This window comes from Podarcis cretensis, assembly GCF_951804945.1.
Source record: "Podarcis cretensis genome assembly, chromosome: 8".
NCBI classification, from domain to species: Eukaryota; Metazoa; Chordata; class Lepidosauria; order Squamata; family Lacertidae; genus Podarcis; species Podarcis cretensis.
The window spans coordinates 35,312,527-35,340,190 of record NC_137177.1 but is presented as its reverse complement, the minus strand read 5'-3'; the positions used below and the strand labels follow the sequence as shown (position 1 = coordinate 35,340,190).

General features: G+C 47.1%; 2 protein-coding genes and 2 long non-coding RNA genes across 9 annotated transcripts; 2 read left to right on the top strand and 2 right to left on the bottom strand.

The window, feature by feature from the left end:
• Positions 1-739: 739 nt before the first annotated feature.
• LOC307222986 lies at positions 740-5,076 on the bottom strand. Its single transcript, XR_013841935.1, has 2 exons — positions 4,989-5,076; positions 740-2,939 (listed from the first exon to the last, which is right to left on the bottom strand). It is a non-coding gene; the product is annotated as an uncharacterized lncRNA (long non-coding RNA).
• A 139-nt stretch (positions 5,077-5,215) lies between these two features.
• AZIN2 (antizyme inhibitor 2) lies at positions 5,216-17,037 on the top strand. Of its 2 annotated transcripts, XM_079988604.1 has the most exons (12): positions 5,216-5,371; positions 5,570-5,688; positions 7,620-7,700; positions 7,926-8,098; positions 8,984-9,157; positions 10,254-10,426; positions 11,522-11,656; positions 12,771-12,936; positions 13,864-14,026; positions 15,010-15,122; positions 15,756-15,970; positions 16,696-17,037. In XM_079988604.1, exons 4-12 carry the CDS (start codon positions 8,000-8,002, stop codon positions 16,838-16,840), a joined length of 1,383 nt encoding a protein of 460 aa, XP_079844730.1. In that variant the 5' UTR covers positions 5,216-5,371; positions 5,570-5,688; positions 7,620-7,700; positions 7,926-7,999; the 3' UTR covers positions 16,841-17,037. The 2 variants fall into 2 exon arrangements, with proteins under 2 accessions (XP_079844730.1, XP_079844729.1); XM_079988603.1 differs by lacking the exon at positions 7,620-7,700.
• On the bottom strand, positions 12,943-22,530 carry LOC307222982. 4 transcript variants are annotated; one of them, XR_013841931.1, is made up of 5 exons: positions 21,896-21,949; positions 19,926-20,051; positions 18,067-18,171; positions 13,968-14,054; positions 13,046-13,092 (listed from the first exon to the last, which is right to left on the bottom strand). It is a non-coding gene; the product is annotated as an uncharacterized lncRNA (long non-coding RNA). The 4 variants fall into 4 exon arrangements; XR_013841928.1 differs by lacking the exons at positions 19,926-20,051; positions 21,896-21,949 and adding an exon at positions 22,428-22,530 and having other exon boundaries at positions 12,943-13,092; positions 13,968-14,088; XR_013841929.1 differs by lacking the exons at positions 19,926-20,051; positions 21,896-21,949 and adding an exon at positions 22,428-22,530 and having other exon boundaries at positions 12,943-13,092.
• Positions 22,531-22,612: 82 nt separating this feature from the next.
• On the top strand, positions 22,613-27,454 carry NDUFS5 (NADH:ubiquinone oxidoreductase subunit S5). 2 transcript variants are annotated; one of them, XM_079988635.1, is made up of 3 exons: positions 22,613-22,740; positions 25,531-25,748; positions 27,279-27,454. In XM_079988635.1, the coding sequence occupies exons 2-3, from the start codon at positions 25,533-25,535 to the stop codon at positions 27,381-27,383; spliced, it is 321 nt and encodes a 106-aa protein (XP_079844761.1). In that variant the 5' UTR covers positions 22,613-22,740; positions 25,531-25,532; the 3' UTR covers positions 27,384-27,454. The 2 variants fall into 2 exon arrangements, with proteins under 2 accessions (XP_079844761.1, XP_079844762.1); XM_079988636.1 differs by having other exon boundaries at positions 22,616-22,744.
• Positions 27,455-27,664: the final 210 nt, after the last annotated feature.

Genomic DNA, 27,664 nt, shown 5'->3' with positions numbered 1-27,664 from the left:
GCTTCCCATTGGCCCGCGCTCCCGGTCCCGTCCCTGTATGGCGTCCCTGTCGCCCAATAGCCTCGGAACAGCGAGGGGAGTACTTGCTGCCGATTGGGGGACGCGAGGGTTGAAAGGGGAACGCGAAGCGGCTTAGCTGCGCCTGCGCGCTCTCAGCTGAGCGGCCACGTGTGAGGCTGCCTTTGGAAGGGCGGTTTGTGCAAAGATAGGCAGTCAGTCGACCGAGCCGCCTCCTCTTCCCTGCAAATCTCGAGAATTAGCTCTTAGAATCATGGAATTGTAGAATTGTAAAGATGAAAGGGATCCCAAGGGTCATGGAGGACTCTCAGCTAAAGCGTCCATGACAGATGGGCATCTTGTTGCTGAGGAGGGTGGCGCTGTGGGCTAAAACACAGAGCCTCTTGGGCTTGCCGATCAGAAGGTCGGCAGTTCGAATCCCCGCGCGACAGGGTGAGCGTGTTGCTTTGTTCTAGCTTCTGCCAACGCAGCAGTTCAAAAGCATGCCAGTGCAATAGATAAATAGGTACCGCTGCGGGGGGAAGGTAGACAATGTTTCTGTGCACTATGGTTTCCATCACGGTGTGCCCCGGAAACCTGTCTAGACAAACGCTGGCTCCTGGCTCCTTCACCGCATCCCATAGAGTCTCCTTTGACTGGACTTTAACCATCCAGGGGTCCTCTATTATCACTATCACTACTTTCATTGATGTTTTCTAATATGTAAGTAGTTTTTTAAAAAAAGTATATGAAATCTTGTTAGCTAAGTAAATGGTGCTACTATATAAATGCTACTATAGCACCATCAAAGCGCATGGAGCTTTAGAGAAGGGGCGGATACACTGGGATCGACTAGATGGTCAATTTGCAGGAGAGGGTGTTTCTCATATTTATTTTTGCATAACATGTACAATATGCATGAAAAGGGCATCAGAACAAATATACACCTTGTTGAAAAAGCAGGAACATAAAATTATCAAAAAGCAAAACTATTATAAGGCTACCAACAACTAATACTGAAGAAAAGAAAAGTTTGAAGGGCAAAAAGGCATAGGGCCAAATAAAGTCAATATTGTTGGAATCTATCTGTCTCGGAAGACAATGGAGATGTGCGCCTTTGGAGGGAACTCAGACTGCTGGAAGCCAAACTTGGCAAGAATGAGGTGATGGATAGCCTCAATAGGAAAGAGAAGAAGAAGAAGAAGAGTTTGGATTTGATATCCCGCCTTTCATTCCCTTTAAGGAGTCTCAAAGCGGCTAACATTCTCCTTTCCCTTCCTCCCCCACAACAAACACTCTGTGAGGTGAGTGGGGCTGAGAGACTTCAAAGAAGTGTGACTGGCCCAAGGTCACCCAGCAGCTGCATGTGGAGGAGCGGAGACGCGAACCCGGTTCTCCAGATTAGGAGACTACCGCTCTTAACCACTACACCACACTCGCTCTTTTAACAAAAAATATTTAAATGCTTATTCCACCTATATATAAGGCTGCTGAAATGAAGAAACCTGTGCAGCACTGGAGTTCTGTGTGAAACTGGTGAGGTCAGTTCAGTTCTGGTAGTGAAACCAAATTTATTTGCTTAGAATATGCTCAGAAGCACCCTGCCCTTTAATTCTAACTGCATGTCTTTTGCATCTGGTTCGGGTTGGTAGATCTTGGGATTCTAGTGGGAAAAAGCAGATTCTGTAAGCCTGAAATCTGCTCAACCCCTTACTTTGCATAATGTAAAAAGACAGGTCTCTGTGTGAGATGTTTATAATTAATATTTTGCGGGCTTGAGAACATATGGAGAGGGGAGGAGAAGCAGAACATAGTTTCTTATGCAAAAGGACCCAGGTTGAACTGGCATTTCTAGGTAGGACTAAGGAAGACTCCTTCCTAAAACCCTGTAGAGACATGGTCAGCTGTTTTGGCCCTCTAGCTGTTTTGGGGCTAGAATTCCCATCATCCCTGACCACTGCTCCTGTTAGCTAGGGATGATGGGAGTTGTAGTCCAAAAACAGCTGGAGGGCCAAGTTTGGCCATGCCAGGTGTAGAACAAATTTCCATTGGCTCCAGCTGGATGTGCCTGATGGGAGAGGTAGTTCGTGGCAGAAGATCTCTGCCGCCAGCACTCAAACATTGCTGACCTTTGTGCCTTGAAGAACATGCAGTTAGCAACCAAGTGAGCATAGAGTCCATAGGTCTCCTCTTGTCCCATTTGTTTTAGAATAAAATTTTAAACCAGCCTGCCCCTACTCTTATCAGCCTTACCTGAGCTGTCTATGCTGACAGTGGCTGTTAGGAGTTGTAGCCTAAAACAGCTGGAGGGCACTGGGTTGGGGAAGGCTAATTTATATTCTGCAGACAACACAGCAGCAATCATTTTAAACAGTGAAATGAGGCCATTAACATTGAATGTAGCCATATTATTGTGGTCATTGTGGTGTTCTTTAATTTTAAAATATGCTACAATCCTATATGGGACTCTCTTGTGATCGTTTGTAGAAGCTTTGATGAATGCTTATAAATCAGGGATGCTCCCCTGGATAACCTTGGCAGGACGGTCAAGCACTCCTTTTGGATCTGTTTGGTTTTTGCCTTTGTTAATCTGAATGCAACCTTTCTTCAGTGGTATGTGGAGCGTTTATAAGAAGTCACTGTTTGTGGTAAGCTCACCCTCTAATCCAGCCCTTAAGAGATTCAAGCTCTTGCCAATCAATTCTTCAAAAATATGACTATTTGAACTATTTTCCATCCAAAATGTGCAGACAAATTAGAAAGCATGGCATGTATAAAAACAAATTCAGGATCCTCCAGAACCACTGAGTCAAGGCTAGGATGGCTGCATTGTTGGTTATTTTTGCTTGTTTCTCCAGATGTATCTTAAGGTCAAGAACTTGCCTTGAGATGAGAAGCAGAATAACCCTGTTATTGCTGGAAGAGGGATTCATTTCTCCTTTCTGGCAAAAATTCAAGGATGCTTTGTTAGTGCTGACAGTGGAATAGATAAACCCCTCAAAAGACATGGCTCAAAAATTAATACAAAAGTTAAGCATTGAGTAGTACATCAGTTCTGACAGGCATAAACTATAAATGGTTAGAGTGTTTGGCTATGACCTGGGAGACTAGGATTCAAATCCCTACTTCATCATGAAGTTCACTGGGTGACCTTGGACCAGTGACCATCTCTTAGCCTAACCAACCTAACAGGGTTGTTGTGAGGATGAAATGGGGAGGAGGAGAATCACCTTAAGCTCCTTGGAAGATAGAAGTGGTATATAAATGTAATAAATAAATATTGTTTGTACACTTCCATTGGGCTCTCACCAGTCTTTAAAATGTCTTAGAATTACAGTACAGTGGTACCTTGGGTTAAGTATTTAATTCGTTCCGGAGGTCTGTTCTTAACCTGAAACTGTTCTTAACCTGAAGCACCACTTTAGCTAATGGGGCCACCTGCTGCTGCCGCGCCGCCGGAGCACGATTTCTGTTCTCATGAAGCAAAGTTCTTAACCTGAGGTACTATTTCTGGGTTAGCGGAGTCTGTAACCTGAAGCGTATGTAACCTGAAGTGTATGTAACCCAAGGTACCACTGTATAGAGTTGGAATGCATCCCTAGGGTCATTCCTGCAATGCAGAAATCCTGCCCACAACCATCCCTGGGGGGACTTGAACGACCAACTTTCTGGTTAACAGTCAGATGCATTGACGCCTTGCACCAAACGATCAATTGCAAGCATTTTCATTAATGCTTCATCAACTGCATCTGCATCTGTTTGCATTGAAGCAAAGCAGTAGGTCTGAAGAAGAAGAAAAATATATTTTGCTTTTAGATGATGCTCACTTGAGTGACCCTCACAGAAGATGAATTTCCTTATGCATGTGTGAGAGGAAAAGCATCCTCAATTTCTGTGAGTATAAGTATTGGCAACAGGTTTTTTAAAAAGAGAAAAACATTTACCGTAACTCTTAGAAAACACCATGACTTTCTCTTCTTCCCCCAACCTCCAGCTGTCACACCAGGAGGATTACAGTAATTAAGCCAGGCTGTCAGCAGCACAGCACACAAATCCAGGCCAGGAAAAGCTTCATTCTGGTTACAGCCTCAAAACGACAGAATAGTGAGGCATTCCCTCCAGAGGTAATTTTGCAGCCACAGAAGGATTTTCTAGACCGCGGAGGGGAAGCAATGAACTACACCCATCCAGTGCTGTGCACTGCAGTCCTGATTCAGATAGGGTGGGCAGAGAGACAGCAGCATTGCAGCAGTTGCTGTTGAAAACCATAGTAAAATACACTGGGTGTAAAGTGTTAGTTGGCCCAACTGACACAAGGGAGGGCCAGTCAGGGGAGGCTGGCCATGATCCAGCAGATGGCCACATGCCCTCTTGGAGAAAGGCAAAAGGCAATAATAATATTGCCCTTCAACTACTGTGTTAGGAAATGCACGTGATTCTCCCCACCGCTAAAAGCTGGAGCCGGTAGGTTTTGGGGTGTGGGTGTGGCATATCAATCTCCTCCACACTAAACTGCTTTAAGGTTTTTGTTTTACAATCAGGTGGTACATAAATTTTATAAAATAAGTCACCCAAACATCGCACCCTGGATTTGTGACCTGCGGCAGAGCTTTATTCAGCCTGGTCAGGAAGCCCACATTAAAGCAAATGCCTTCTTTGCAAGAGGAGAGGTGCTGGGGACCCAAAAGCCACATCCCTTGAGTTTGGGGAGCAAGAGGAAGGAACTTGCTGCCTCTTTCACAAGCCTAAGCAACTCATGCAGGTCAGACACAAGTTGAGCTTGACCCAAGCCAAGTGGCTGCCCCAGTGGCAGCACCAGAACCTCAGGCTCCCCTGTCATGTTGCAGGGCTGAAATTATTGGGCAGCATCGTGCAGCCATTTGGAGGGACACACAAATGTTTGGACACCAGCTCTGATCTATTTCAGTTCTGCTGGTTGGGAAAGCCATTCCACCACCAGCAGCAATAACATACATCCCCACCACACCCACATTAGCTTGTGAAAGTGACAGCTTTCCCCTTCCCCAAACTCTGAGATTGTCCTCCATGCCTTGCCTGTAGCTGCACCTGTGTGCAGCTGAAGCTGGAAGGAGAGAGAAAGAGAAAAAGGAGGATGGAGTGTCTGTGCTTTGTTTTCTCTCCTTCAGCCAATCGGATTGCTGTGCTTGGTTGCCAAGGCTACCCTTGTGAGCAGAGATGGAGGGGGCAGCTGCCTATATAAAGGACCAGCATTCCTCCTGTGTCTAAGATTAGCTGGTGCTGCTTTGCATGGTGTAGGCTTTGGAGTGGGGGGAGGAGGAGGAGCAGCCACTGCCGAAGCCTATATTTACTCTTGGGAGACCCATGGGCAAAATCCGTTTAAATGCTTTTTAAGGTGGGTGGAGAGGTATTCTGGGTACCAAGGTGGGTGGGGAGGGGATGGAGGCTCAAGGGAGAGAAGAGGGATGGTAGTGTATCAGAGGGAGGGGGCAGGGAAGGGAAAGATTTTCTTGCATGGTTGACTGAGCTGCTCTGGTAACCAGGTGGATTTCCCGCCCCACATCCTCCACATCCCCACCCCCACCCCTTACAGAGATCTCGGATCCCCAGCAGCAACTGCGCCTCGGGGTGTTGCAAAAGCTCAGAGTTCACCGGAGAACCCCCCTGGCATTACACCTAGCCACCCAGGAAGGAGGAAGGCTTCGGGACTTGGTGAGGCCTTGGGAGGAAAGGAGGGAGGTGGGGTGGAGTGGAGGGTGGGGTGGGATGGGATGGGATGGGGTGGGGTGGGGAAGGGTGCTTCCCAGGGAGAAGAGGGAGGAAGGGAGAGGGACAAACATCGCAGGCACACCTTCACCTGAAATGGGCACCTTTCACCCTCCCCAAACCCCAGGTCTGCACTTCACTATTATTAATGTGGTTTAAAGACACCATTCCCCCCGTTTTGTTTTTGTGTTTTGTGGCAGGGGGAGGAGAAAGAGAGAGAAAGACCTTGACGTATATATGCTGTTGTTGGCAGGTTCAGGACAAATAAAAATGAAGTCCTCCTTTATGCAGCTCATATTTAAAACCATGGCATTTGCATGGCCACCAACTTGGATGACTTTGAGAGAGAACTGGGCAAATTCACAGAGAAGGCCACAATTATTACTGTTGTTATTATATTATTTGTTATTGTTAATCACCTATCCACTGTAAGGTCCTCAGAGCAGGTTACAGCGTTAAAACACAATATGGACAATTTAAAACAACTTGCAACCGTAAAAATAAGGCGGTTCCTAAAATCATACACTTCAAATGTCGAAAGCCAGGGTAAAGAGGTGTGTCTTCAGCATTTTCCAAAAGCTGTATAATTAAAGTGGCAGATGCATTTCTGTGGAGAAGGTGTTCCACACTTTAGGGGCTGCCACTGAGAAGGCCGTTACCCCCTAAGCCTTTGAGGGTAGAGGAACAACCAGGAGGGCCCCCTCCACCGACCTCAGCACCCAAGAGGTTATGAAGGGAAGAAGGTGGTCGTTCAGATATTTAGGGGCCTGTGTTATTTGGGGCTTTTAACACCAAGATGAGGACCTTGAATTGTGCGCAGAAATGACCTGGCAACCAGTGCAGCTGCTTTAAAACAGGATTATGTAAGATTTAAGTGGAACCCCAGCCAGTAATCTGGCTGGTATATTTTGGACCAATTGAAGTTTCCGAGTTGTCTTCAAGGGGAGACCCACAGAGTGCATTGCAATAATCTAGTCTGGAAGTTACCAGAACATAAGAGTACAGTGGCCAAGTCATCTCTGTCCAAAAGGGGCAAAAAAGCTACAACTCCTTTTGTTAACAGCCACACATAGAAGCTTTTCCTGGGCACCCCAGATGCCAGCTATATCCCTTAATTCCAAAAAGCTCAAATCAGTGGTTCTGATTTATCGATTGCAGGGCTGTTCCATTGGCTCAGCTGAGGCAACAGTAACTTTAGTCTCTCCATCAATGATTTCCATTCTAGTCAGTTCAAGAAGTGCTAAGTGTCCGAGTTTTCTGTTTTCCTCCTCCCTCCCAATCACTTTTCCTTTTGTGTCACATCTTTAGATTATAGAGTTGAGGGCAGGGAGTGTCTTACTACTGTAAGCTGCTCTCAGAGCCTTTTTTGGCTGAAGAGCAGGGTAAAAATGGCTTGGGTCCAAAGTGCTACTCAGGATCATGCAAGGTATTTCTGTTATCTAGTGGAATTCGCTTTTTTAAAATATGAAGAAGTGTTTTTGAAACTTTCCTCATTGCTGTGTGACATGAAAAGACTGTGATTCAGCCTAAAGTTGGTTTAGAAATTATGAATTCAAGTTTAGTTGTTTATTCCCAGGTAAATGGGAACAGGATTGTGGCCTTAGCTGCTGCTTTGGTTAGGTTAACCATTTTTAAAAACTCTTTAATCGGCTAAAAAGGGGGCTCACAATCAGGCCACATATTTGAAAAACATAAATTATATTTAATAAAAGTGTTTGTGCAAAAACAAAAACAAAAAACCCTATAACCAGCTAACAGTATATTAAGAGAAACATTTCTCCCTTGCATGGAAGGAATGCCTCTTCAAAGATGATGCCTGCTATGGCACATGTGTGCATCTGCGATGCTCTAATCTCTTGCCCCTGAACTCTGTGCAGTGCCCCAAAGAAGATAAAGGACAAACTCTGCAAGATCCACTTGTCCCAACATGAGAAGAGAATGGAACAGATGCAACAGAGGTCAACAGAGGCTTGGTGAACTCCTGAAAGGCTGTGCCTTCAGCTAGGGAAAATCTCTTTCTAGACTTCCATGTTTCTAGTCCTCATGGCTGGTCATTAGGAATAACTTGGGTCGTGCCCATGGAGGCAATGGAAGGCATGGCTGCTGAGCACCTTTCCTTGGCCTGAATGGGAGAGGAGGAGGAGCCTGCCTTAACTGTTTTTCTCCTTCCTTTTCCTTCGCAGTGTGTTGCATACTTAAAAACTATACCCCCTACTGACGGAGGCTGTAGAAGCAATATCCTCCTTCGACAGTAACGATGACCAGGTACTTGGATGAATCGGACATCATGATGGTGGAGGAGGGCTTCACCACCAGGGACTTGCTAGAGAATCTCCTCCTGGAGGTTTCCCAGGCGGTAAGAGGCAGGGGTAGTTGACTTACTGGGTGGGTGGGTTGTAGCCCTTTTGGTGTCTCTGCATCCCATTTTGCTCTGTCCATACTAGAGAGTATGACGCTATCATGTGCACAGGGGAGGGAACAGTTTACCTGAGCCTGTAATTTCCCCCTCTTTTTTTTAAAAAAAAGTTTTTTAAAAAATTGCACTAACATGCTCAGCGCTATTTCATGATGATTAAAAAGGAGAAGGAAAATTGTAATAAAATGACCTGACAGGAAAGACAGAGCACAAGTGCAGGAGTCCAGGTTTTACAAGGGTTGGGAGCAAGTTTCTCGACCTTTCGGTTTGAAATATATGCTTGAAAGTCCATGTGCTGTTCCTGGCGAAACCTTGGGAGCCACAGGAATAGTAGCTGAGCAGGATTCCCTGGGATCAGGGCAAGGATCCTGCTTCAGGGCCCTTCCTAACACTTTGCATCTCCCCCTTTAGCTTGCAGAAGCAGAATAAATCACACAAAATAAGAGTAGCCAGCTTTGTGCAGGTGTAACTTACACAGGTCTCAAAATTCAGCTTTTCATATGGAATGGTTGGAGTGCAGAGATGTGAATTTATATCCCATTTGTAGCCCACCCTTCCTCCCAGAAACGTATGCTGGGTAATATGAGAGCTTCCAGTTTTATCCTCAGAAGAACCCTGTGAAGGGAGGCAAGACTGAGAAATGGTGATGGCCCCAGAAGGCTCTGTGGCCAAGTGTGGGTCCCCTGAACCAAGTGGGTGCACAGAGCCCAAGAAAAAGGCAGCCACTTTAAGTGAAAGCTGTCCGAAAGGCAAATAGCATGTTAAGAACAATTGGGTGTGTTTCCCCAGGGACAGGCTCTCTTGACTGTCTTTCCTCTTTTCCAGGGAAGCCAAGAAGCCTTTTTTGTGGCAGATCTCGAGGATGTGGTGAAGAAACATTTGCACCTCCTCAAGGCCTTGCCCCGCATCAAGCCTTTCTATGCTCTGAAGTGCAACCGCAGCAAAGGAGTGGTTCAGATGCTGGCAGGGCTGGGAGCCGGATTTGGCTGTGCCAGCAAGGTAGGAACGTGGTGGGAACAGGGCAACTGGGCTCCCTTGGAGAAGCAGCTGGATGCATGCATTTTTGTTTGGCGTGCATTGCAGCATATGCCTTCATTACTATTATTACTAATAGTGGATGCTCGGGTTGCAAATGTGATCCGTGCAGGAGGCATGTTCGCAACCCGCAGCGCTGCGTCTACGCATGCATGCGTTGTGATTTGGTGCTTCTGCGCATGCACAAAGAGCGATTTAGTGCTTCCGCGCATGCGCGAGGGCCGAAACCCGGAAGTAACCTGTTCCGGTACTTCCGGGTTCGGCGTGATGCGCAGCCCGAAAACATGCAACCTGAAGCGTCTGTAACCCGAGGTATGACTGTACATTTATATCCCACCTTTGCTCCAAGAAGCTCAAGGTGGTGTATACATAGTTCTCCCCCCTCCAATTTATTCTCACAAGACTAGAGAATGGAGAGACTGAGGGCAGCACCAGCATCCATCTTGATAAAATGTTGCTCTCCTGCAAATGGCTGGGAGGAAGCCTGGCTCACAGTGCCTTCCCCAGCTTGGTGCCCTCCCAATGTGGCTGCTGGACTACAACTCCCATCAGCTTCATTCAGCATGCTGCACTTGGCTGGGCTGATGGGAGCTGTAGTTCATAACATCTGAAGGGGCACCAAGTTGGGGGAGTCTGATGTAGGTGAAGAGCCTATTGCATCTTCTTTTTTGACTATTCTACCTCTTTCTTCACCCTGATTGCTGCAAGAGTTGAGTCCCAGCAGCTAACTGGGCAGGATGCAGTCCAGAGAGAAAGCCAGAGATAGGAATATTGTTGCTAAGGTTGCTGTGCCCAGCTGGATGCAACAGGGCTAGACAGGCTAGAGGAATGGCTGGGAGAAGGGTGCAAAGGAAACAACTGGCAGGCAGCAGAGCCTGGATCAGAAAGATTCAAATCCTTGACTTAAAATGCCTGCAGTTCCCTCTTTCCAACAGCCTTCCTGGTCCTGCAGGAAAGAGGGAGTCAGTATGTGTTCCTCTACAGTTCCCAGCCACCCACTGTCTACACTGCCCAGTCAGAAGAGTCCTTCCTTCCAACATCCTTTGTTTTGAACTTTCAGGCAGAAATGGCCCTGGTGAAGAGTATTGGAGTCCCGCCGGACAGAATCATCTGCACCAGCCCTTGCAAGCAGATCTCCCTAATCAGATATGCAGCTAGCCAAGGGGTGCAGCTGATGACTTTTGACAATGAAGTGGAGCTCAGCAAGGTAGCACGGAGCCACCCGTCTGCCAGGTAAGGCAGACAGCACCTGTGGGCATAAGTATAAATATATATGCAGGAGGGAACAGTTGCAATGGGCAGAAGAGTCTAGCGCAACAAGCAGAAGTAGTGAATCTTAAAGGTGTTGATTGCAAAGGATATGGGGCCTTTGCTGGAACCCCCAAAGGTTTCACTTTGCAGTTAGAGAAAAAGGGCCAGGTGTGTGAAGTTGCAGGTCAGACTGGAGCAAACTCCCTGTGGACTAAGATTCAGGTTTCAACCAGACTATGGGGTTGCCTGCAGACTGTTTTTATTTTGCGAGAGGGATTCAAGCACATCCTGGAAACTTGCGTTCACACAAAATCGATTAATGGACTCTATCACTCCACAGCAACAAATCCACTTAAAAAGAAAATTAAACTTTTGTGATTAGGAAAGTGACAGGGAAATACACTGAAAAATGTGGGATGAATAAATGAATAATGGGAAGATGTATAAGCACCACAAAAGCAAATCAGTTGTGGATCTTCCCCTTAGAGATGTTTCTAGCACCTTCATTTTACAGTTTTCGGTGAATGCTGAGGACAATTTTCTTTGTCCTGACTTTTTAGGTGCAGATTTTTAGGACCCATCTTATTTCTCTAATTGTAAGATGTTATAAAATGTTTTTTAAAATGTTTTGTAAAGTTGAGTTTCAGTGTTGTAACCTGTCCTGGGACCTGAGGGTGAAGTACAGGTAATATATATATATTTTTAATGTGGGACTGAGGATAGAAACTTGCAGTCTGAACTCAGATTTGCTGTGTGACTCTGCAAGTCTTTGTTCCAAAATTCAAATACAATGAAAATCTGGATCTTAAAAAAAGGCAGAGAAGAGAGAGAAACAATCAGCAAAAGAGGAGATATAAAAAAATGGGATATTTAAAAAATAATTTACCCTTGGTGCAGAATTGGAGGGGAGGCAGGTGCTGGGTTATCACAAGCATCTCCTGGAAAGCGACTTTGCAAAAGATGCAAAAGATGAGTCTGTACTGTGCCTGGCATGCTGTTGGCTCAGAATAAGCAACATACCACTATTGTCACAGTCGTCTGAGTTTGCTCTCCCCACCCACCCACCTTGTTCCACAGAATGATTCTGTGCTTGGCTACCGACGACTCCAGGTCCTCCACCTGCATGAGCATGAAATATGGCGCCACACTTAAAGTCTGCCGTCACCTGCTTGAGACTGCAAAGGAGATGAATGTCGAGGTGGTTGGCATCAGGTAGGCTGCGGGTTTCCTTGTGCTCACTTGAGGAGAGGGAAGAAAAGGGCACTCGATCAAGGCCCACTCCTAGGCAGCTGGCCCCAGGCCTCTTCAGCTGGCCCCCTACCTGGACCTCTGGGTCTTGCTCTGTAGCTGCCATTGGCATTTTCCCTGCATCTTCCCCACCCAGAGTTTTCAGCCCATGTCAACAGCTGAGTCTTGGACACACCCTGTTTGCTTAGGACGCAGGGCAGAGAGCAAACCACTTGGGGCAGAGCCACCTGCATTGTTGGGGGCTTCCATGAGCAGCTGGGTGGGGGGGAACAAGTAAGAGCCCCCACCCACATTAGGGCAGAAGCTTGAGTGGCAGTTATAATAAATTAGTCAGTGAGAGAATTTGATCATATTTTGTGGCAATGTCCAAAAGCAAAAAAAAATAAAAATAAAAATAAAAAAAGGTTGGGAGATGATTCATAATAAACAGCCTCTTTAGACCCTCTTTTTTCATTTAAGTTATATGGGCATGTAAAGAGCGAGTGGCAGGCATGATCAAGGCTGCCAGAATTCATTATGCACATAGGAGAAAAAAGGAAAAAAAAATAGTATTGGCTGGACAAATTAGAGGAATGCATGCTCTTATGGGCAAAATGAATGCATTGTTTTAGTTAATCACTTCCCTTGCACCCCAAAGTGATTTGGCAAACCGTGCTCTTATCAGAACAAGAGAATAAACACTGAGAAGGGATAGGTTTAATGAAATCTGGGTTTGCTCCACTAAGTATTGCAGTAGCAAAGCACTCTACCCAAACAAGCAGCATTGTTTTTTGCATCCATCTAGATGTTGGTCTGGAAATGAAGTATGTGACCTGTGTTCTGTTACTCTTAAGAGTTAATTTGTTTTTTCCTGTGCATCAGTTGTTTGTAAACTGTGGACGTTTTGCACACGTATCTCCAACAGATCTTGGGGGATGTGCATATCTTGACTGGATTTTGTACATGCATATAATACATGTGTGTGTGTGTGTGTGTGTGTGTGTGTGTGTGTGTGTATCTGTATATATGTACACACACACACGAAATGGTTTAACAGTTTTGAAAAGCTACTCACCAGCCCGCTTGCCTTCCTTTCCAGCTTCCACATTGGAAGCAGCTGTGCCGACCCCCAGCTCTTCACTCAGTCCATAGCAGACGCTCGCCTGGTCTTTGAAATGGGTGCAGAACTAGGCTACAAGATGCACCTCCTGGACATTGGAGGGGGCTTTCCTGGTGCTGAAGAGTCCAGAGGGCGCTTCGAAGAGGTACAAGTCTTGGTTCTCTCTTCAGCAGATGGCAAATAGGCCAGTTTTGGGGGAGTGCTGGCTCTGGGTGCGCAAGACCTGGGTTCAAATTCCTGTTGAGCTGAGAAGCTTGTTGGGTGGCCTTGGGCAAGTCACAATTGTCTCAGCCTAGACTACCTAGTGTGAGGATAAATGCAAGATGCTGAAAAAGCCAGAGCGAAGTGGCAGTGGAGGGCGGGTGTCTATGAAGGCAAGTGGGGCACTCTCCCCACCCATCACAGTCTTCCCCCAGCTAGCTGCCACCTAGTTGCCTTCTTAGTAGTAAGCAGTCCAGGGGTGATGGTTTTGCCTGTCATTGGCTCTGACTATGCCAGACTTTGCTCTGAGCTTCAAGGCCTGCTAGAAAGGAAATATGAACATGTCTCTACTTGGAGCACCAAGAGGTACATTGGAGGCTCCCCTGCACCACCATTTCACCCATAATAATGAGACGTATTTTGCTAGTGAAAGTAACAAACATCTTCTACAGCTAAGGAGACCTAGTTTCTGAATGGACACAAGACCTTGAGCACTGTCGTATTTTGGTGGCCATTTACCCCAGTGAAACACATCATTACAGATGGTGTGAACATTTAAAAAGAGGTCATATATTTGACTAATTTTAAGGGAGGCAGAAGCAAAGTGTGTAAATGGCTTCACATCTTGTTTGACACCCTACACACACACCCATTGCATATATTTCCAGGGAGCCTGTAAAGTTCTGCCTAAGACTGATTCCTGCTCCCCCATTGCCATCAGCACTCAGAATGTACTGCAGTGATTTCTGCATTGCAGGGGGTCGGACTAGAATAGATCACCTGTGGGGTCCCTTCCAATTCTACAATTCTATGACTTGAGTCCCACATGTTTGTAACAGCTGGATGTGGACTCTTTTCTCCCCCCCTTCAGACAGCAGCTGTGGTCAGCTCCGCCTTGGACCTATATTTCCCAGAAGGCTGTGGGGTGGAGGTCATTGCTGAACTGGGGCGCTACTATGTGGATTCAGCCTTTACCTTAGCGGTCAACATTGTTGCCAAGAAGGAGGTTCCCCTGGACCAGCCGGGCTCTGAGGGTAGGTTTGGTCAGCTTCCGTCCAGATTCTGCAGTAAGCGTGAGAGATTATTGCCAGACACCCTATAGGGAAAAGAAAAAGGCCTTTGCCATCACCACCCCATTACCTGAGACAGGGAATGGCAAACCCAGGGGCCAAGTGTGGCCCTCCAGTCCTCTCTGTCTGGCCCTTGAGACTCTCCCTAGCACAGGCCTCCTTTCTAGGCCACACTCCTCAGTGAACGTGGGTGGTGTCTTTCAGCTGTACAGTTTTCTATATCCCAAGATCCTTGAGGAGGCCCTTCTTCTTGTCTCAGCAACACAGGACTGTCCTGTCTATGAGGCTCAGTGGACAGCGGATCTGGGCTTTCAAGGAGCTCACTGCTCACACCCTCCTGTGCTTGTTGCCCCTGCCGCCTCCTCAGCTGTCTCCTCAACTGCTGCCATCTCCTTTACAGACTCCTTTTTTCCTCCCTGCCACATTCAGCAAGCCAGAGCTTCTCCAGGCTGCCTCCAGTTGCTTCAGGCAGTGCAGGTGGGGATTGTCTGTTTTGCCTCAAGCAGCAAAATGTCCTGGGCCACCCCTGCACCAACATCTAAAGCACATCTGACAGGAATAGGGCCTTCTCAGTGGCTGCTCCCAGAGGCTCTGGGGCTTCTTGCCAAGGGAGACTCACCAGCCCAGTCACTGGTTACCTTCCACCATCAGGCAAAGGCACTTCTATTTGGCTGGGCCTTTGATGCATATGCTGGCATATAAATACGTTGCAATTAGGGGTTTTTTAACTGGTTTTTTTTTAATTGATTCAATGGATGTTTCACTTGCTTTGTGTTTATGTTTATTATTTTTTTACTTTGTATTTTCTTGCTATTTCATTGTATTTGTATTATTGCTGTTAGCCGCCTTGAGCACTGCTTGGTGGAAATGCGGGATAGAAATTTAACAAACAAACAAATAAGGCACCCCTGACTTGGCCTCTGCTGCATTTCCTCTGGCTGTCCCAGATGAAGACCCCGGTGGCAGGAAGAGCTTCGTCTACCATCTCAACGATGGCGTTTATGGCTCCTTCAGCTCAGTCATCTTCAACAACGTCTGCCCAATCCCCATCCTGCACAAGGTACAGAGAGTTTTGTAACTGGCTTCCTTAAGCAGAGCCACAGAAGGAGAATGTGGCTCTCACCTGGCACCAAAATCCATTCGCAGGTTTGCAGCAGGAATGGTCAAACTGGAAAGCCCAAGGAAGCAGCACCCTCAGGTGCCAGAGTCGCACAAGCCATCTTGGGGCACCTCTCAATGGTTGCTGCTTTGGGGTGGGATTCAATAGTAAAAAGCTGATGTTTGCAGGTGGGCAAGCTTCCCTTTGCACAGATGGGCCACAGTCTCGTAAAAGTGAAGTGTGACAAATTTGGGAAGAAAGCAAATGAATAGACCTTTTTCGTGGCAGTAACTTAAGTCCAGTTGGTTTCAGTGCAACTTGGTTGCAAATACCTTTTTTGGGATTGTGCCCATAAACTGCTTGTTGATTTCCAGTGATGATGTTTTTTAAACATTGTGGGAAGTGCCTGTATTAATTTCAGACTTTACTCCCTTCCTCCTGACCCAGAATTCTGGTTAGTTTTGGGGACAGAGATTCAGTAACCTGGAGAATTTCCACTTTCTTTTTTAAAATACATGTTTCTTGTCCTCATAGAAATTCATGCAAGGTCTGGCTAGCCAGTCATAGCTGTTTCCTCCACTTCTCTCGATGCAGAAACCCTCTCCAGATCTTCCCCTGCACAGCAGCAGTTTCTGGGGACCTACTGGGGATGGGCTGGACTGCATTGTGGATGGCATGGAGCTCCCGGAACTGCACCCCGGGGACTGGCTGATCTTTGAGAACATGGGGGCTCACACCATGCCAGCTCCCTCAGCTCTCAGTGGGGCCCAGCAAGCACAGATCTACTACACCATGTCGAGAATGGCCTGGTGAGATAATTTCCCAGAACCCCTGGCGAGGGGGAAGCAGGAGACTGTAACAAATCTAAAGGTGGAGAAAGCTGTGGCTCTCCAAATGTCACTGGGCTGCAGCCATTGGCTCTAATGGCCAGGGCTGATGGGCAGTGGTGGAGGAACCTTCTCCGGCACCCGGGGTGGGACGCCGAGGGGTGGGACGAACTGCCCGGTGGCGCATGTGTGGCATCCTGTACGGAGTGCACACGCGCGGCAGCCTGCCGTTCATACGGGATGTCGCACATACGCAGTCTGTATGGGATACCGCTCGCGTGCGCCGTCCATACAGGTATCCGTACAAAGTGTGCATGCGGAGCAGTTCGTACAGTTGCCGCGCCCATACTGACTGCGCACCCTCAGCCGCTCTACAGCTAGGGGGAGGCAGAGGCCATCTTGTCACACACACCCAGGATGGCTGCTAGTTCCCCAGGATGGGAGGGCTTGGATCTGAAACACTTTCAGAATTCTTAAAATGCCACAGAAGCTCTGTTATTAAACTTTTATAAAGGCAAAGGAGTGCCATTTGCACCTGTGCTTGTGGGCAGGTGGCAAATCACACTGGATTTTTTTAAGAGCACAGGGTTGAGTGAGAGCAAACTGGGAATTGTCTGCTGGCAGGAGAGGGGCACCAGTTTGGAAAACTGAGCCAAGAGAGCAACTGAGTCCTTTCTCTTTTGTCTTGGGCTTGCTGCGGCCCACAGGGAAGCCGTCCAGCTCCTTCAGGGGAAACTGCTGCACCCGGAGGAAGAGGACCGGGAGAGTACATGCACCCCCCTGTCCTGTGGCTGGGAGATCACGGACACCCTGTGCGTTGCCCCCGTCTTCACTCCAGCAAGCATCATGTAAGCCGTGCCAAACATTCACCACGGGGGCCAGACCCTCCTCCCAACAGAGTCCTGCCACACCTTCTCCCTCTCTCTTTCTCTCTCTCTCTGGCCTGCCTGCCTCCCACATTTTCTGCCCTTGAGTAGGAGCTGTTTTTATCCCCACCCCCCAATGCTGTGTGGTTTTTAAGTATGCAACATAAATCCTGTTCCTCCTGATCTGGGCGTCTCTTGTGTTCTATGCATGAGTGTGCAGAAGTGAGTCGGCAAATGATCATAGAATCATAGAGTTGGAAGGGACCCAAGGGTCATCTAGTCCAACCCCCTGCAATGCTGGAATCTCAGCTGAAGCATCCCTGACAGATGGCCATCCAACCTCTGTTTAAAAAACTTCCAAGGAAGGAGAGTCCACCACCTCTCATGGGAGTCTGTTCCACTGCTTAACAGCTCTTACTGTCAGAAAGTTTTTCCGAATGTTTAGTTGGTATCTCCTTTCTTGTAGCTTGAAGCCATTGGTTTGAGTCCTACCCTCCAGAGCAGGAGAAAACAAGCAGCTCCCTCCTTCATTTGACAGCCCTTAAGATATTTGAAGATGGCTATCATTAGCTTTTGCTGCTGCATCACACTGTTATTGAGAGCCAGTGTGGTGTAGTGGTTAAGAGCGACACTCGTAATCTGGGGAACCGGGTTCGCGTCTCCGCTCCTCCACGTGCAGCTGCTGGGTGACCTTGGGCCAGTCACACTTCTTTGAAGTCTCTCAGCCTCACTCACCTCACAGAGTGTTTGTTGTGGGGGAGGAAGGGAAAGGAGAATGTTAGCCGCTTTGAGACTCCTTCGGGTAGTGATAAAACGGGATATCAAATCCAAGCTCTTCTTCTTCTTCTGACTCATGTTTAGCTTGTGGTCCACCAAGACCCTTCGACCCTTTTCAATGTACTGCTAGTAAGCCAGGCGCCACCCCACCCCCCAAATCCTATATTTGTGCATCTGGTTCTTCCTGCCTAAGAACAGAACCGTACATTTGTCCCTATTGAAATTCATTTTGTTAGCTTGTGCCATGTTCCCCAATTTTGTTAAGGTCATTTTGAATTCTGATTCTGTCTTCTGCGGCATTAGCTACCCCTCCCAGTTTGGTGTCACCTGCAAGATCTAGTTTAAAGCTCTCCTGATCAGATTCTCAAGACTCTTGGCAAACACATTCTCGCCAACTGCTGTAAGGTGCAGCCCATCTCTTGCCAGAAGTCCTACCTCAAGGAAGCGGAGACCATGATCCAAGAAGCCAAATCCTTCCTGACACCACCTGCGCAGCCAGTGGTTGACCTCAAGCATTTTCCTCTCTTCTTGGGCCACGACCTTCAACAGGAAGGAGTGATGAAAAGACTACCTGTGCCCCAAGTCTCTTCGGCTCCCTGCCCAGTGTCTCATAGTTCCTTGCTATGTGCTGCAAGCTATGTGTGGCAGTATTATTTGTACCCACATGAATCAGAAAAAAGGGGTAGTGGTCAGCGGGCTTTATAAGACTTGGCAGCTTCTCCGTCACATCATGAATCTTTGCACCCAGAAGACAGAACACCTCCCATGACATCCTGTTTCCTCCACACACAACTGCCTCTGTTCCCCTAAATAGGGAGTCACCTATCAACACCACTCGTCTCCTCCTCTTCCTCTGGGGAGTAGCAGGAATCATTCTAAGGGCTGTGCCTTCCAAAGGCTGCTTGGAGTGTTCTGAGGTCTGATTCTGTTGTTCTCAAGTCTTCCCCTCTTGTTTATTGGAGCTTATTTTGATATTGTTGGGATAAGTTACAAAGGCCAGGAACTTATTGTTTGAGTTCTTCCTACTCCTTCCTCCCAGCTTGTCATCTCTGGGCTGCAATTCCCCTTCTCCAATGTCGTCTCCACAGAAGATAGCAAGTATGTTATATCAGCATACTCATCCACGGTCAGTAGCCTTGGATCTGATGGGGTTAGATCAATAATGGAAAAGGTAAAAGGTAAAGGTAAAGGTACCCCTGCCCGTACGGGCCAGTCTTGACAGACTCTGGGGTTGTGCGCCCATCTCACTTAAGAGGCCAGGGGCCAGCGCTGTCCGGAGACACTTCCGGGTCACGTGGCCAGTGTGACATCGCTGCTCTGGCGAGCCAGAGCCGCACACGGAAACGCCGTTTACCTTCCCGCTGGTAAGCGGTCCCTATTTATCTACTTGCACCCGGAGGTGCTTTCGAACTGCTAGGTTGGCAGGCGCTGGGACCGAGCAGCGGGAGCGCACCCCGCCGCAGGGATTCGAACCGCCGACCTTTCGATCGGCAAGCCCTAGGCGCTGAGGCTTTAACCCACAGCGCCACCTGCGTACCTTTCAATAATGGAAAAAGACTCCTCCAAATCCATCTCTTCCTGTCTTTTTCTCGGGGGGGGGGGGCGCAATAATTGTTCTGTGCTCTGTACCTTTCACAGCCACCTTCGTGTCTTCTGAGGCTGCCCTAGCTCCTCTGGCCCAGAATCGGTGTCCAAGGCGAGAGCATGGTAGCGATTCTGCAACTTTAATGACAAAGTGTGGTTTGTGACTGTCCTATTTCTGTGCATCACATTCCTCCAGGGGTTAGACTCTTGCAATGGGCAATCTGCCTCCACCCTGGGGGCACCCCATCTATCTTGGTGCTCAATCTCAGTCAACTCAGCTTTATCAAGTAACTCTGCCTGTTGTCCTGTTGCTTGAGGTGTGGCTAGGTGAGCCTCTGGTGTTAGTATTTCACGCTTCCGATGCTGCAGATGAGATTGGTGCAAATCACATGCCTGTCTGGGAATAGTGGGGGAACGGAAGACAGCTCTGTTTGTGAGCTCTGGTTGCAAACTCCCAGGATGTGCACTGAGCTAAGTTTGACTGCTGCTGGTTGCTAAGTCCTCCCTCAGCCTGGCTTCCTCTCAGCTGTAGCTCCTCCCCCTCAGATCCTGTGTTCCCACAGAGCAATCAGCCACAGACACCCTTTGGCTTGCAATGAAAGAAAAGTAATCAGGAAAAGTAATCAAGCCTCTAGCAGAGCACTCAGCCACTCCCTGAGGCCTGCTATCAATCTTCTAAACAGCTCAGAAAAGCAAGCAAGCAGCCTTACTCCAAAAGACACAAGCTCACTTTCTTCAGTCTCCTCCAGCAATCCTTGTCCCTGTTTGTGACGTCTGGTGGCAAGCTCCCAGGACCAGTGGGTGCAGCTGGGGCACAGATTCAAAAGAGGGTTCACCTGCAGAATGGGAATTTTTCTGGTTTACAATAATAAACTCAGTGGTAGTGCTCCAAACCAGACCAACTTCACCTGTGTGGTTCTGCCTACCCACAAAATGGTTTTTTCCACTCTTAAGCGTTCCTGAAAAATGGCTGCTATAATAATAAGAATTTATTATTTATACCCTGCCCACCTGGCTGGGTTTCCCCAGCCACTCTGGGCAGCTTCCAACAAAATATTAAAATACAATAGTCTATTAAACATTAAAAGCTTTCCTAAACATGACAGTGGTCCTATGCATACCTAGCTAGAAGTAAGCGCCACTGAATGCACTGCAACTTACTTCTGCTGCAAGGCAATCCTGTGCATGTTACTCAGAAGTCATCCCATTGTGTTCCATGGAGCTTGCAATTAGGCAAGTGTGCATGGGGGGGGTAGATTTTCAGGAGTTTTAAAGGAGGAGGAACTGGGAGCATGGCAAAGTGCGTACCAGGGATTATATAAACTAGCTTAATGCCCTGATTTTTTTTAAGTTCAACAGCTTTCACCCACTTACAGCAAATAACAGAGGCAGAGGAAGGCGCTGCTAGAACATGCTGGTGGCCTTGTGGCTGTCTTGCCATCTCTTGTCTATGATGCTGGCTGTTCTTTCCCATTAATTTGTGAAATATGTTTTCTCTCTAGATATAGAAAAATTAAAGTGATACATAGGCTAAACCTTTATTTGGTTTTGATTTTAAGCACTTGCTTCCTAGCAGTTAAGCTCAGTTGAAGACACTGGGACTTACTTCTAAGTAAACACAGACCACAAGGTTTTTTACATGCAGTTAAGCCCTGGATTTGGGCTGGGAGAGGGTGGTGCCCAGATGTCACCTTTAGAGTAGCTTCTTAGGCCTTGCCAAAATAAAGTGACCACAGTTGCATATATATTGCATGTATTGATTCAAAGAGAGATGCACATCTTGAAATAATTACTATTACCTGGCAACCTTCAGATATTTTTTTGAAAGCATTTGTACCCTGCTCCTCAGCCGAAAAGGCCCCCAGAGTGGCTTACACACAGTCAGTGAAGGCTGTGTTCAGACTCCCATTGCCTGTGGTTTATTATTGCATTTATATCCCACCTTTTCCTCAAAGGGGCATACATGATTCCCCTCCCCCACTTCACTTAATCCCCACAACAACTCTGTGAGGTAGGTTAGGCTGAGAAGCAGTGACTGATTTGAACCCTGATCTCCCAGGTCTTAGTCCAACAATCTAACCCCTACATCACACTGGCTCACTGTCCAGTGCTGGGTTTTTAAATCCATGTTCACACGAAGGCTATCAAAAATGTGTATGTATCCTTTACTTCATTGTAAAAGTGTTTGATGGTTATGTTTCTCAAACCTTAAGCCATTCCTAATTCATCTCTAGTCAAGGTCTGAACACCTTTGCACAGGCTAAAGACATTCCTGCTCAATCAACGTGCACTAACTGGTGTGTACACAAACAGAAACAAATCTGATACGAATGGAGCCGTGCTGATGTGAACAGCAAGGAGGAAAGAGCTGCAAAACGCATAAGGGCAACTTCACTGGCCAAAGGGAAGTGAGATGGGAAGGGAAATTGGGGGGGGGGGGTACCAATTCTTACAAAGTTATTTGGTAGCTGAAATGGAAACAGTCCAGAGCTAGGAAGAATCTGGTGCATAGCTGTCAACTTTTCCCTTTTCTTGCAAGGAATCCTATTCGGAATAAGGGAATTTCCCTTAAAAAAAGAGAAACGTTGACAGCTATGATCTGGTGGAGCTGGTCTTATAACAGAGCTGTAGCAATGTGAGAGCGGAGGTCTGTCCTCTGAGAAGGAGGGCATCTGCCTACCTCAATTACAACCCGAGGGATTCTCCTCTTTTCCTCTTCTGGCATAAGGATCGGGCTGGCCCCACCTTTGACCTGCATCGCTAACATCGGAGTACAAGAAGTGTGCATGCACACGAAAGCTCATACCAAGAACTGACTTAGTTGGTCTTTAAGTTGCTACTGGAAGGAATTTTTTTTGTTTTGACTATGGCAGACCAACACGGCTACCTATCTGTAATCGGAGTACAATGCAGATTAAGTTGTCTTCAGCCACACCTGCCCACCCTCATAGATCACAGTTGCAACTGGGTGTGAGTTGGCAGGACTAGTGGTTAAATTCTTTAAAAACCAACTTACTGAACAAAATTAAACTAGAATCCTGAATAATAATTCATTACGTTTATATCCCACCTATTTTCCTTTCTAAGGAGATTCCCTTCCTCATTTAATCCGTACAACGACCCTGCGAGGTAGGTTAGGCAGGGGAGCTGTATGGGGATTTGAACCCTGGTCACCCAGGTCTTAATCCGAAACGCTCACCACTACACCTTACCGTCCAACAAGCCTGCTGCCCGTTCACGTTCTGGCTTTCTCAGCCCGTCCCTGGAGGCCGCTCTCGCTTCTCTGCTACCGGCAGAGGGCGAGGAGATTCGTTCTTAAAAAATGGTTTATCCAATGTAGGCCCGGAAGTTAACTCCCGAGACGGCGAGTCACTCTTCATTTTTCTGTTCTCTGTGTCTCACGTACACGTAATCTGAGTGGAATCCTCCGCGAGCTCCGTAAGGAGCTTTACGTCCAGGCGCGACTGTCGTGAAAGCGAGGGGCACGCCTGACGGCAGCACTGTCGCGAACGCTCGCAAGGACAGGTAGGTAAGGAAGGCGGGGGAGGGGTGTTACTCAGGTAGAAGGGGCAGGTGGGGGTGGGAAGGGTATCCATTTCGCTCCCCCACCCCGTCTGCCTGCGGCGGGGAGGGACAAGCTGTGTAGCAAAGTTCCCTGCAAGATAAAAATTCAGAGCCATTACTTGAAGCAGGTTCTGGGGTCTGTTACCTATGCCTTTGGCGGAAGGGTGGGCGGTAGTCTGAGGGAGGGTCGCCCCCAGAAGAGTTTGCTGCTCCTTGAGGCTCCCCTCAGTCCCTGGTGCATGATAGCGCCCAGGCTAGTCGAGGTAGCTTAGAAAGCCCCTTCCTCTCTTCCTCCTCCTGGCAACAAAAATGCCGTAAGAATAGTTTAGAGCAGTGGTTCCCAAATCTTTTTTGGGATCATCCCCTCACCGTACCCCATAAAAAGCATTATTCAGAGCAGCGGTTTGTACGGCCCACTAAGCAAGATAGCGCAATAAAATTCAAAACAGTAACAATTAATTGCATACTTATTCAAAATTCAGTTAAAGATATTTAGTTTAATTCATTCAACAAAATTGGTGAACTTGATGCAGTGAAACCAACTTTTCAAAGTCAGATACTGTAATCATTTACACCTCCAGCACCCCCTGCTGCTCACTTTCCTTCTCTCCCACCTTGGCAACCACTGGGTTGGTTAGATGCACAAACCATGTGCTGCCTGTTTCAACAGAGGCTAAACCATCTCCTTTGAGTCTGCCCAATGGTAGGGCTGGCCCTGCTCCCAGATATGCTAAACTTCTGGAAACTTTGAAGCTGGGTGTGTGGATGTAGTCTGGGAATATTTTGAAGTCCGGGGGGAGGGGAATTTTGGAGGGAAATGAATTGTTTTAAAACATCTCATTGGATTTAAGCTTGCTTTAAATATATGTGTGTTTCAGGTGTATTTGGCAAGCTCACAGATTTTATAGTTTGGTATATAACGGCTTAGGACTCATTTACTTAAGGGATCACATTACCTACGTGTGACTTTGATCTGCAAAACTTTAACTTCTACAAATGCCACACAGTGTTGGATCCAAGTTTATGAGTACAGTGGTACCTTGGGTTACATACGCTTTAGGTTTTATACGCTTCAGGTTACAGACTCTGCTTACCCAGAAATAGTACCTCGGGTTAAGAACTTTGCTTCAGGATGAGAACAGAAATCTTGTGGCGGCGGCGGTGCAGCAGCAGCGGGAGGCCCCATTAGCTAAAGTGGTGCTTCAGGTTAAGAACAGTTTCAGGTTAAGAATAGACCTCCAGAACGAATTAAGTATGTAACCAGAGGTACCACTGTAGTTCCTTTAGAGTGGCAACACTCTAGCTTTAGCTGTGGAACTCCCCTCCTATTGACATGAGGCAGCAACATTCGCTATATTGTTTTAGGTGCCTCCTGAAAACTTTATGCTTCAGTGGGCCCATTCAGGCATATGACTTGGAAACATGTGTTTTAAAATTTAAATATGTTTTGATTTTATTTTTAATCATATTTCCTAGTGTTTGTCATATTGGGCTCCTTTGAGAGGAGTGTGGGGGGAAAATGAAATAGTGTATAAGTTTACAGGGAGTTTAGAAATATGATTGCTTTGATTTTCTCCAGATGGAAATTGCAGTGTATTCAGCAATAGAGAGGGAGCAGTATGGTGCTATAACCATTAAGTCCTTAAATGTATCTTGGATTTCTACCAGTTATGGAATTATTATTTTGAAACCATCACTATTATGGGAGGCGGGGGGGGGGAGGCATTATCTAGACTTGGAAACCTTTCCTTATTGTCAGCATTAACCAGACACAAAAAACCTACAATGAATGTTCACATCACAAGCGATTTTTCTTCTTCAAACTGTTTCCAAATCTCTGAGAAATAAAAAAAAATATGCACACACATGTATGTTTGTGGGACACACTTTTGCCCATTCCTAGCTGTGTTAAAATCTTTGATTTCTCCATTGATTTCTATGGTCAGCTCTCGCTTCTGTCCCTAGGGACATTTAAAAATAGTTTCTCAATGTGAACTTGGGGAATGACCTAACCGAACAGTGGAGTAGTTCTGTCTATGTGTCTCTTCCTTTGTACTTCTTCTCTAGCCACTCAGTTCCATTCCTAGCCCCCCAGTTTTCATTTCTCCAGCCTCTTATTCATTGTTCCTTGCCATTGAGTAACCTAGGGACTGTGAAGGTTTTCCCCCATTAAAGATTGATTGTATCATTACAAACCTCATAATTACCCTGAGTCTACTGGTGTCACCCCTGTTTTGGTGCGAGTGGGGGGGGGAGGAGAACTGTACTGCACAGCTAGCACACAGCCGTGGGTGGGCTTTCACCCCCATAAAGGTGTGGGCAGGTGCTGTGGCTGTAGCCCTACTTCCTGCTCCTCATTACTTGGTGCAATGGTACAGTGAGTGATGCCAGCTGACCTCACCTCTGGTAGCTCCTAGATGTTGCCAAGTGTGTTATCCATATCCTCCATTTGAGGATGCATTAGGCGGTGTTTTTTAAAAAAGGAGAAAAGAGAGCATATTAAACTGGAATATTTTATTTATTCACCACTGCCACTTCAAAGATGAAGGCAGTCAATCATCAGATTAATTTGTTCCTGCTTGAACATGTTCACCTTAAAGCCTTTCTTCCCAGAACTTCCTGCTTCTCTCTCCCCTGGTCTAATGTTCCCCCTAAGGAGGATTTCTTCCTGAGTCACATTTCTTCAGCTACACACCTAGCTATGCACATTTAGAATCATTTCATTATTGGTGTTTTGTCTCCCCCTCTCAGCCATGCCACTTCTCGATCTCCAGAACCAGCTGGGCATTGATGTTGACAGGTGGTTGCTCGTCGGGAGTTCCAAGCAGCCCCACAAGCAGGCCAGTTTGTGCTTTGCCTTTCAGAAGGAGTGGCTGGAGTGTTCTGATGGCATTGGATCTGTAAGGGCAAAGAAGGAGTGCCAGCAGGAGATGGAGGATCTTGCTGAATGTCTAAGCAAGAAAAAAATGGTGAGTGGGAGACCTGAAGCAGGGACTCGGGGTCAGCAAGTGTGCATCTGTGTGCAAGGAAGTATTTGTCTGTTTGCTTTTCTTATTGCTGGAGTATCTGCAGAAGTTGACTGCCTCTTCCCATGTGCTGCCTGAAAGAGATGGTATGGACAGTTTTGGGGAGAATAGAAATGTAGTAAGTTTGCTTTCCCTGGGCAGAAGTTATTAGTAGGCAGCTCATTTCAAAGGCAGAATTCTCTTGTATTCCCACCCATCCTTGATGCCATGCAGAGCTACCATTTGTCTTCCCAACATAAGGGGCAAAGGAAAGAGAAGCAGCTGTGCTTCCTTCTCACTGCAGTGAGAACATTAGAGAGGTAGAGTAATTCACAACTGTAGTTAGTGTGGGTGTAATAAACTGATTTGTAATTGAGATCCAAAGCAAGTGGTTGACTTGGGGTAAGGGAATAGCCCTTACTCTATATGCTGCTAACTGCAAGCAGGCTCTGCATTTTGTGTGCTAGTGTCGGGGATCCATTGGTTGACCCCCCAAGGGCAGGGCTGATGTGTGATGCTGCCTTGCAGTGTAGTCAGACCAAATGGCCTGGTAAATTCTGACTCATTAATTTTGCCAGTATATGGGACACCTTTTGAGGTGCTATCAGGGTGGGGGAAGCAGGTGGAATTCCAAAGTGTAAACTCCTGTTGGGTTTGTGGATGTAAGCTGGGAGAAAAGTTAAAATATTTCCCAAGCTGCAGCTTGTTGCCATCTTTCAATGTAACTGGCCCACCCCTTTGAATGTTTTCATCATGCAATGGGAGCAAGGTATTGCTGCTTCAGAGCCTCTCTCCTCTCCTCCTCACCTCCCCCAGCCCCATCTATTGTTAACAAAACTGCCCATCCCTAACTGGGCTTCCCACATCTCCATAGCTGAGAGTGCAGCGTGAACATCTTGGTCAGCTGTGCAGGCACCTCAGGAGTCTGGCAGACCAAGATCATTTTGTGGCAAGTAGAGAATAGCAGGCCATCTGGAGGGCAGCCATGTGTGGGAGCCCATCAAAGCCTTTCGCTAGTAAGGTACCTCCTGGCTCTCAATCTGCGCCTTGATGCTGAAAGATTCTGACACTTTGATCTAAAGAACAGAACTGCAAGACTGAGAGTAGCAGAGTTGTCAGTCTATTTGAACTCAAAATCGGCTTATAACCCACTCTAAAAAAAACCTTGTGTATGTCCGTTTCTCCCCTTCTCTCCCCACCCTGATCTGATCTCTTTACACTTGTAAAGAGTTGGGCAGGTGCAACTTCTCACAAAGGAATGGCAAAGCAGTCTCCTCTTTTGCACAATTTTTAAAGGGAAAGGGATTCCATGTTTTCCCTTGCATCTGGTCACCCTCCAGTGAGTTGGAGCGTGTTAAAGGGAGTGCTAAATCTGAGACCTTCAGCAATGGGAACATGCTCCTTTACAAATCCCTACGTGCTCTGACCTGCTGGAGAGGGCAAGATTTAACTCAGAAGGTGACATCCCAACTCTCTCTTCTGTTCCTTTGGCAGGTGAAGCGAATGATGGCGATTCAAGCACAGAGGGAGAAGCTGATAAAGGAGGGAAAATACACCCCTCCTGACAACCATTCTGGCAAATTTGACCCCACACCTTGAACTTCTGCTGCTTACCCTGGAGGAAGCAGAGCAGGAGCCACTTCCCAGTCTCTCTCCCCCCCCCCTTTTTTTTAAAGAGTTATATCACTAATGTATCAACAACTTCTGGTCAGGGTGGAGACAATTGACTTTAGTCATTTTCCTTTAGCTGCCAACTGCTCCTCTCTTGTGAAGAGAGGAAGTGGCAGACCGTTCCTGAAGTTCTACTGAAGTGGCAGACTGTTCCTGGCTTGAATAAAACCACCTCTTTGGATCTTGAACGTTAAGCTTGAGGTTCTTTT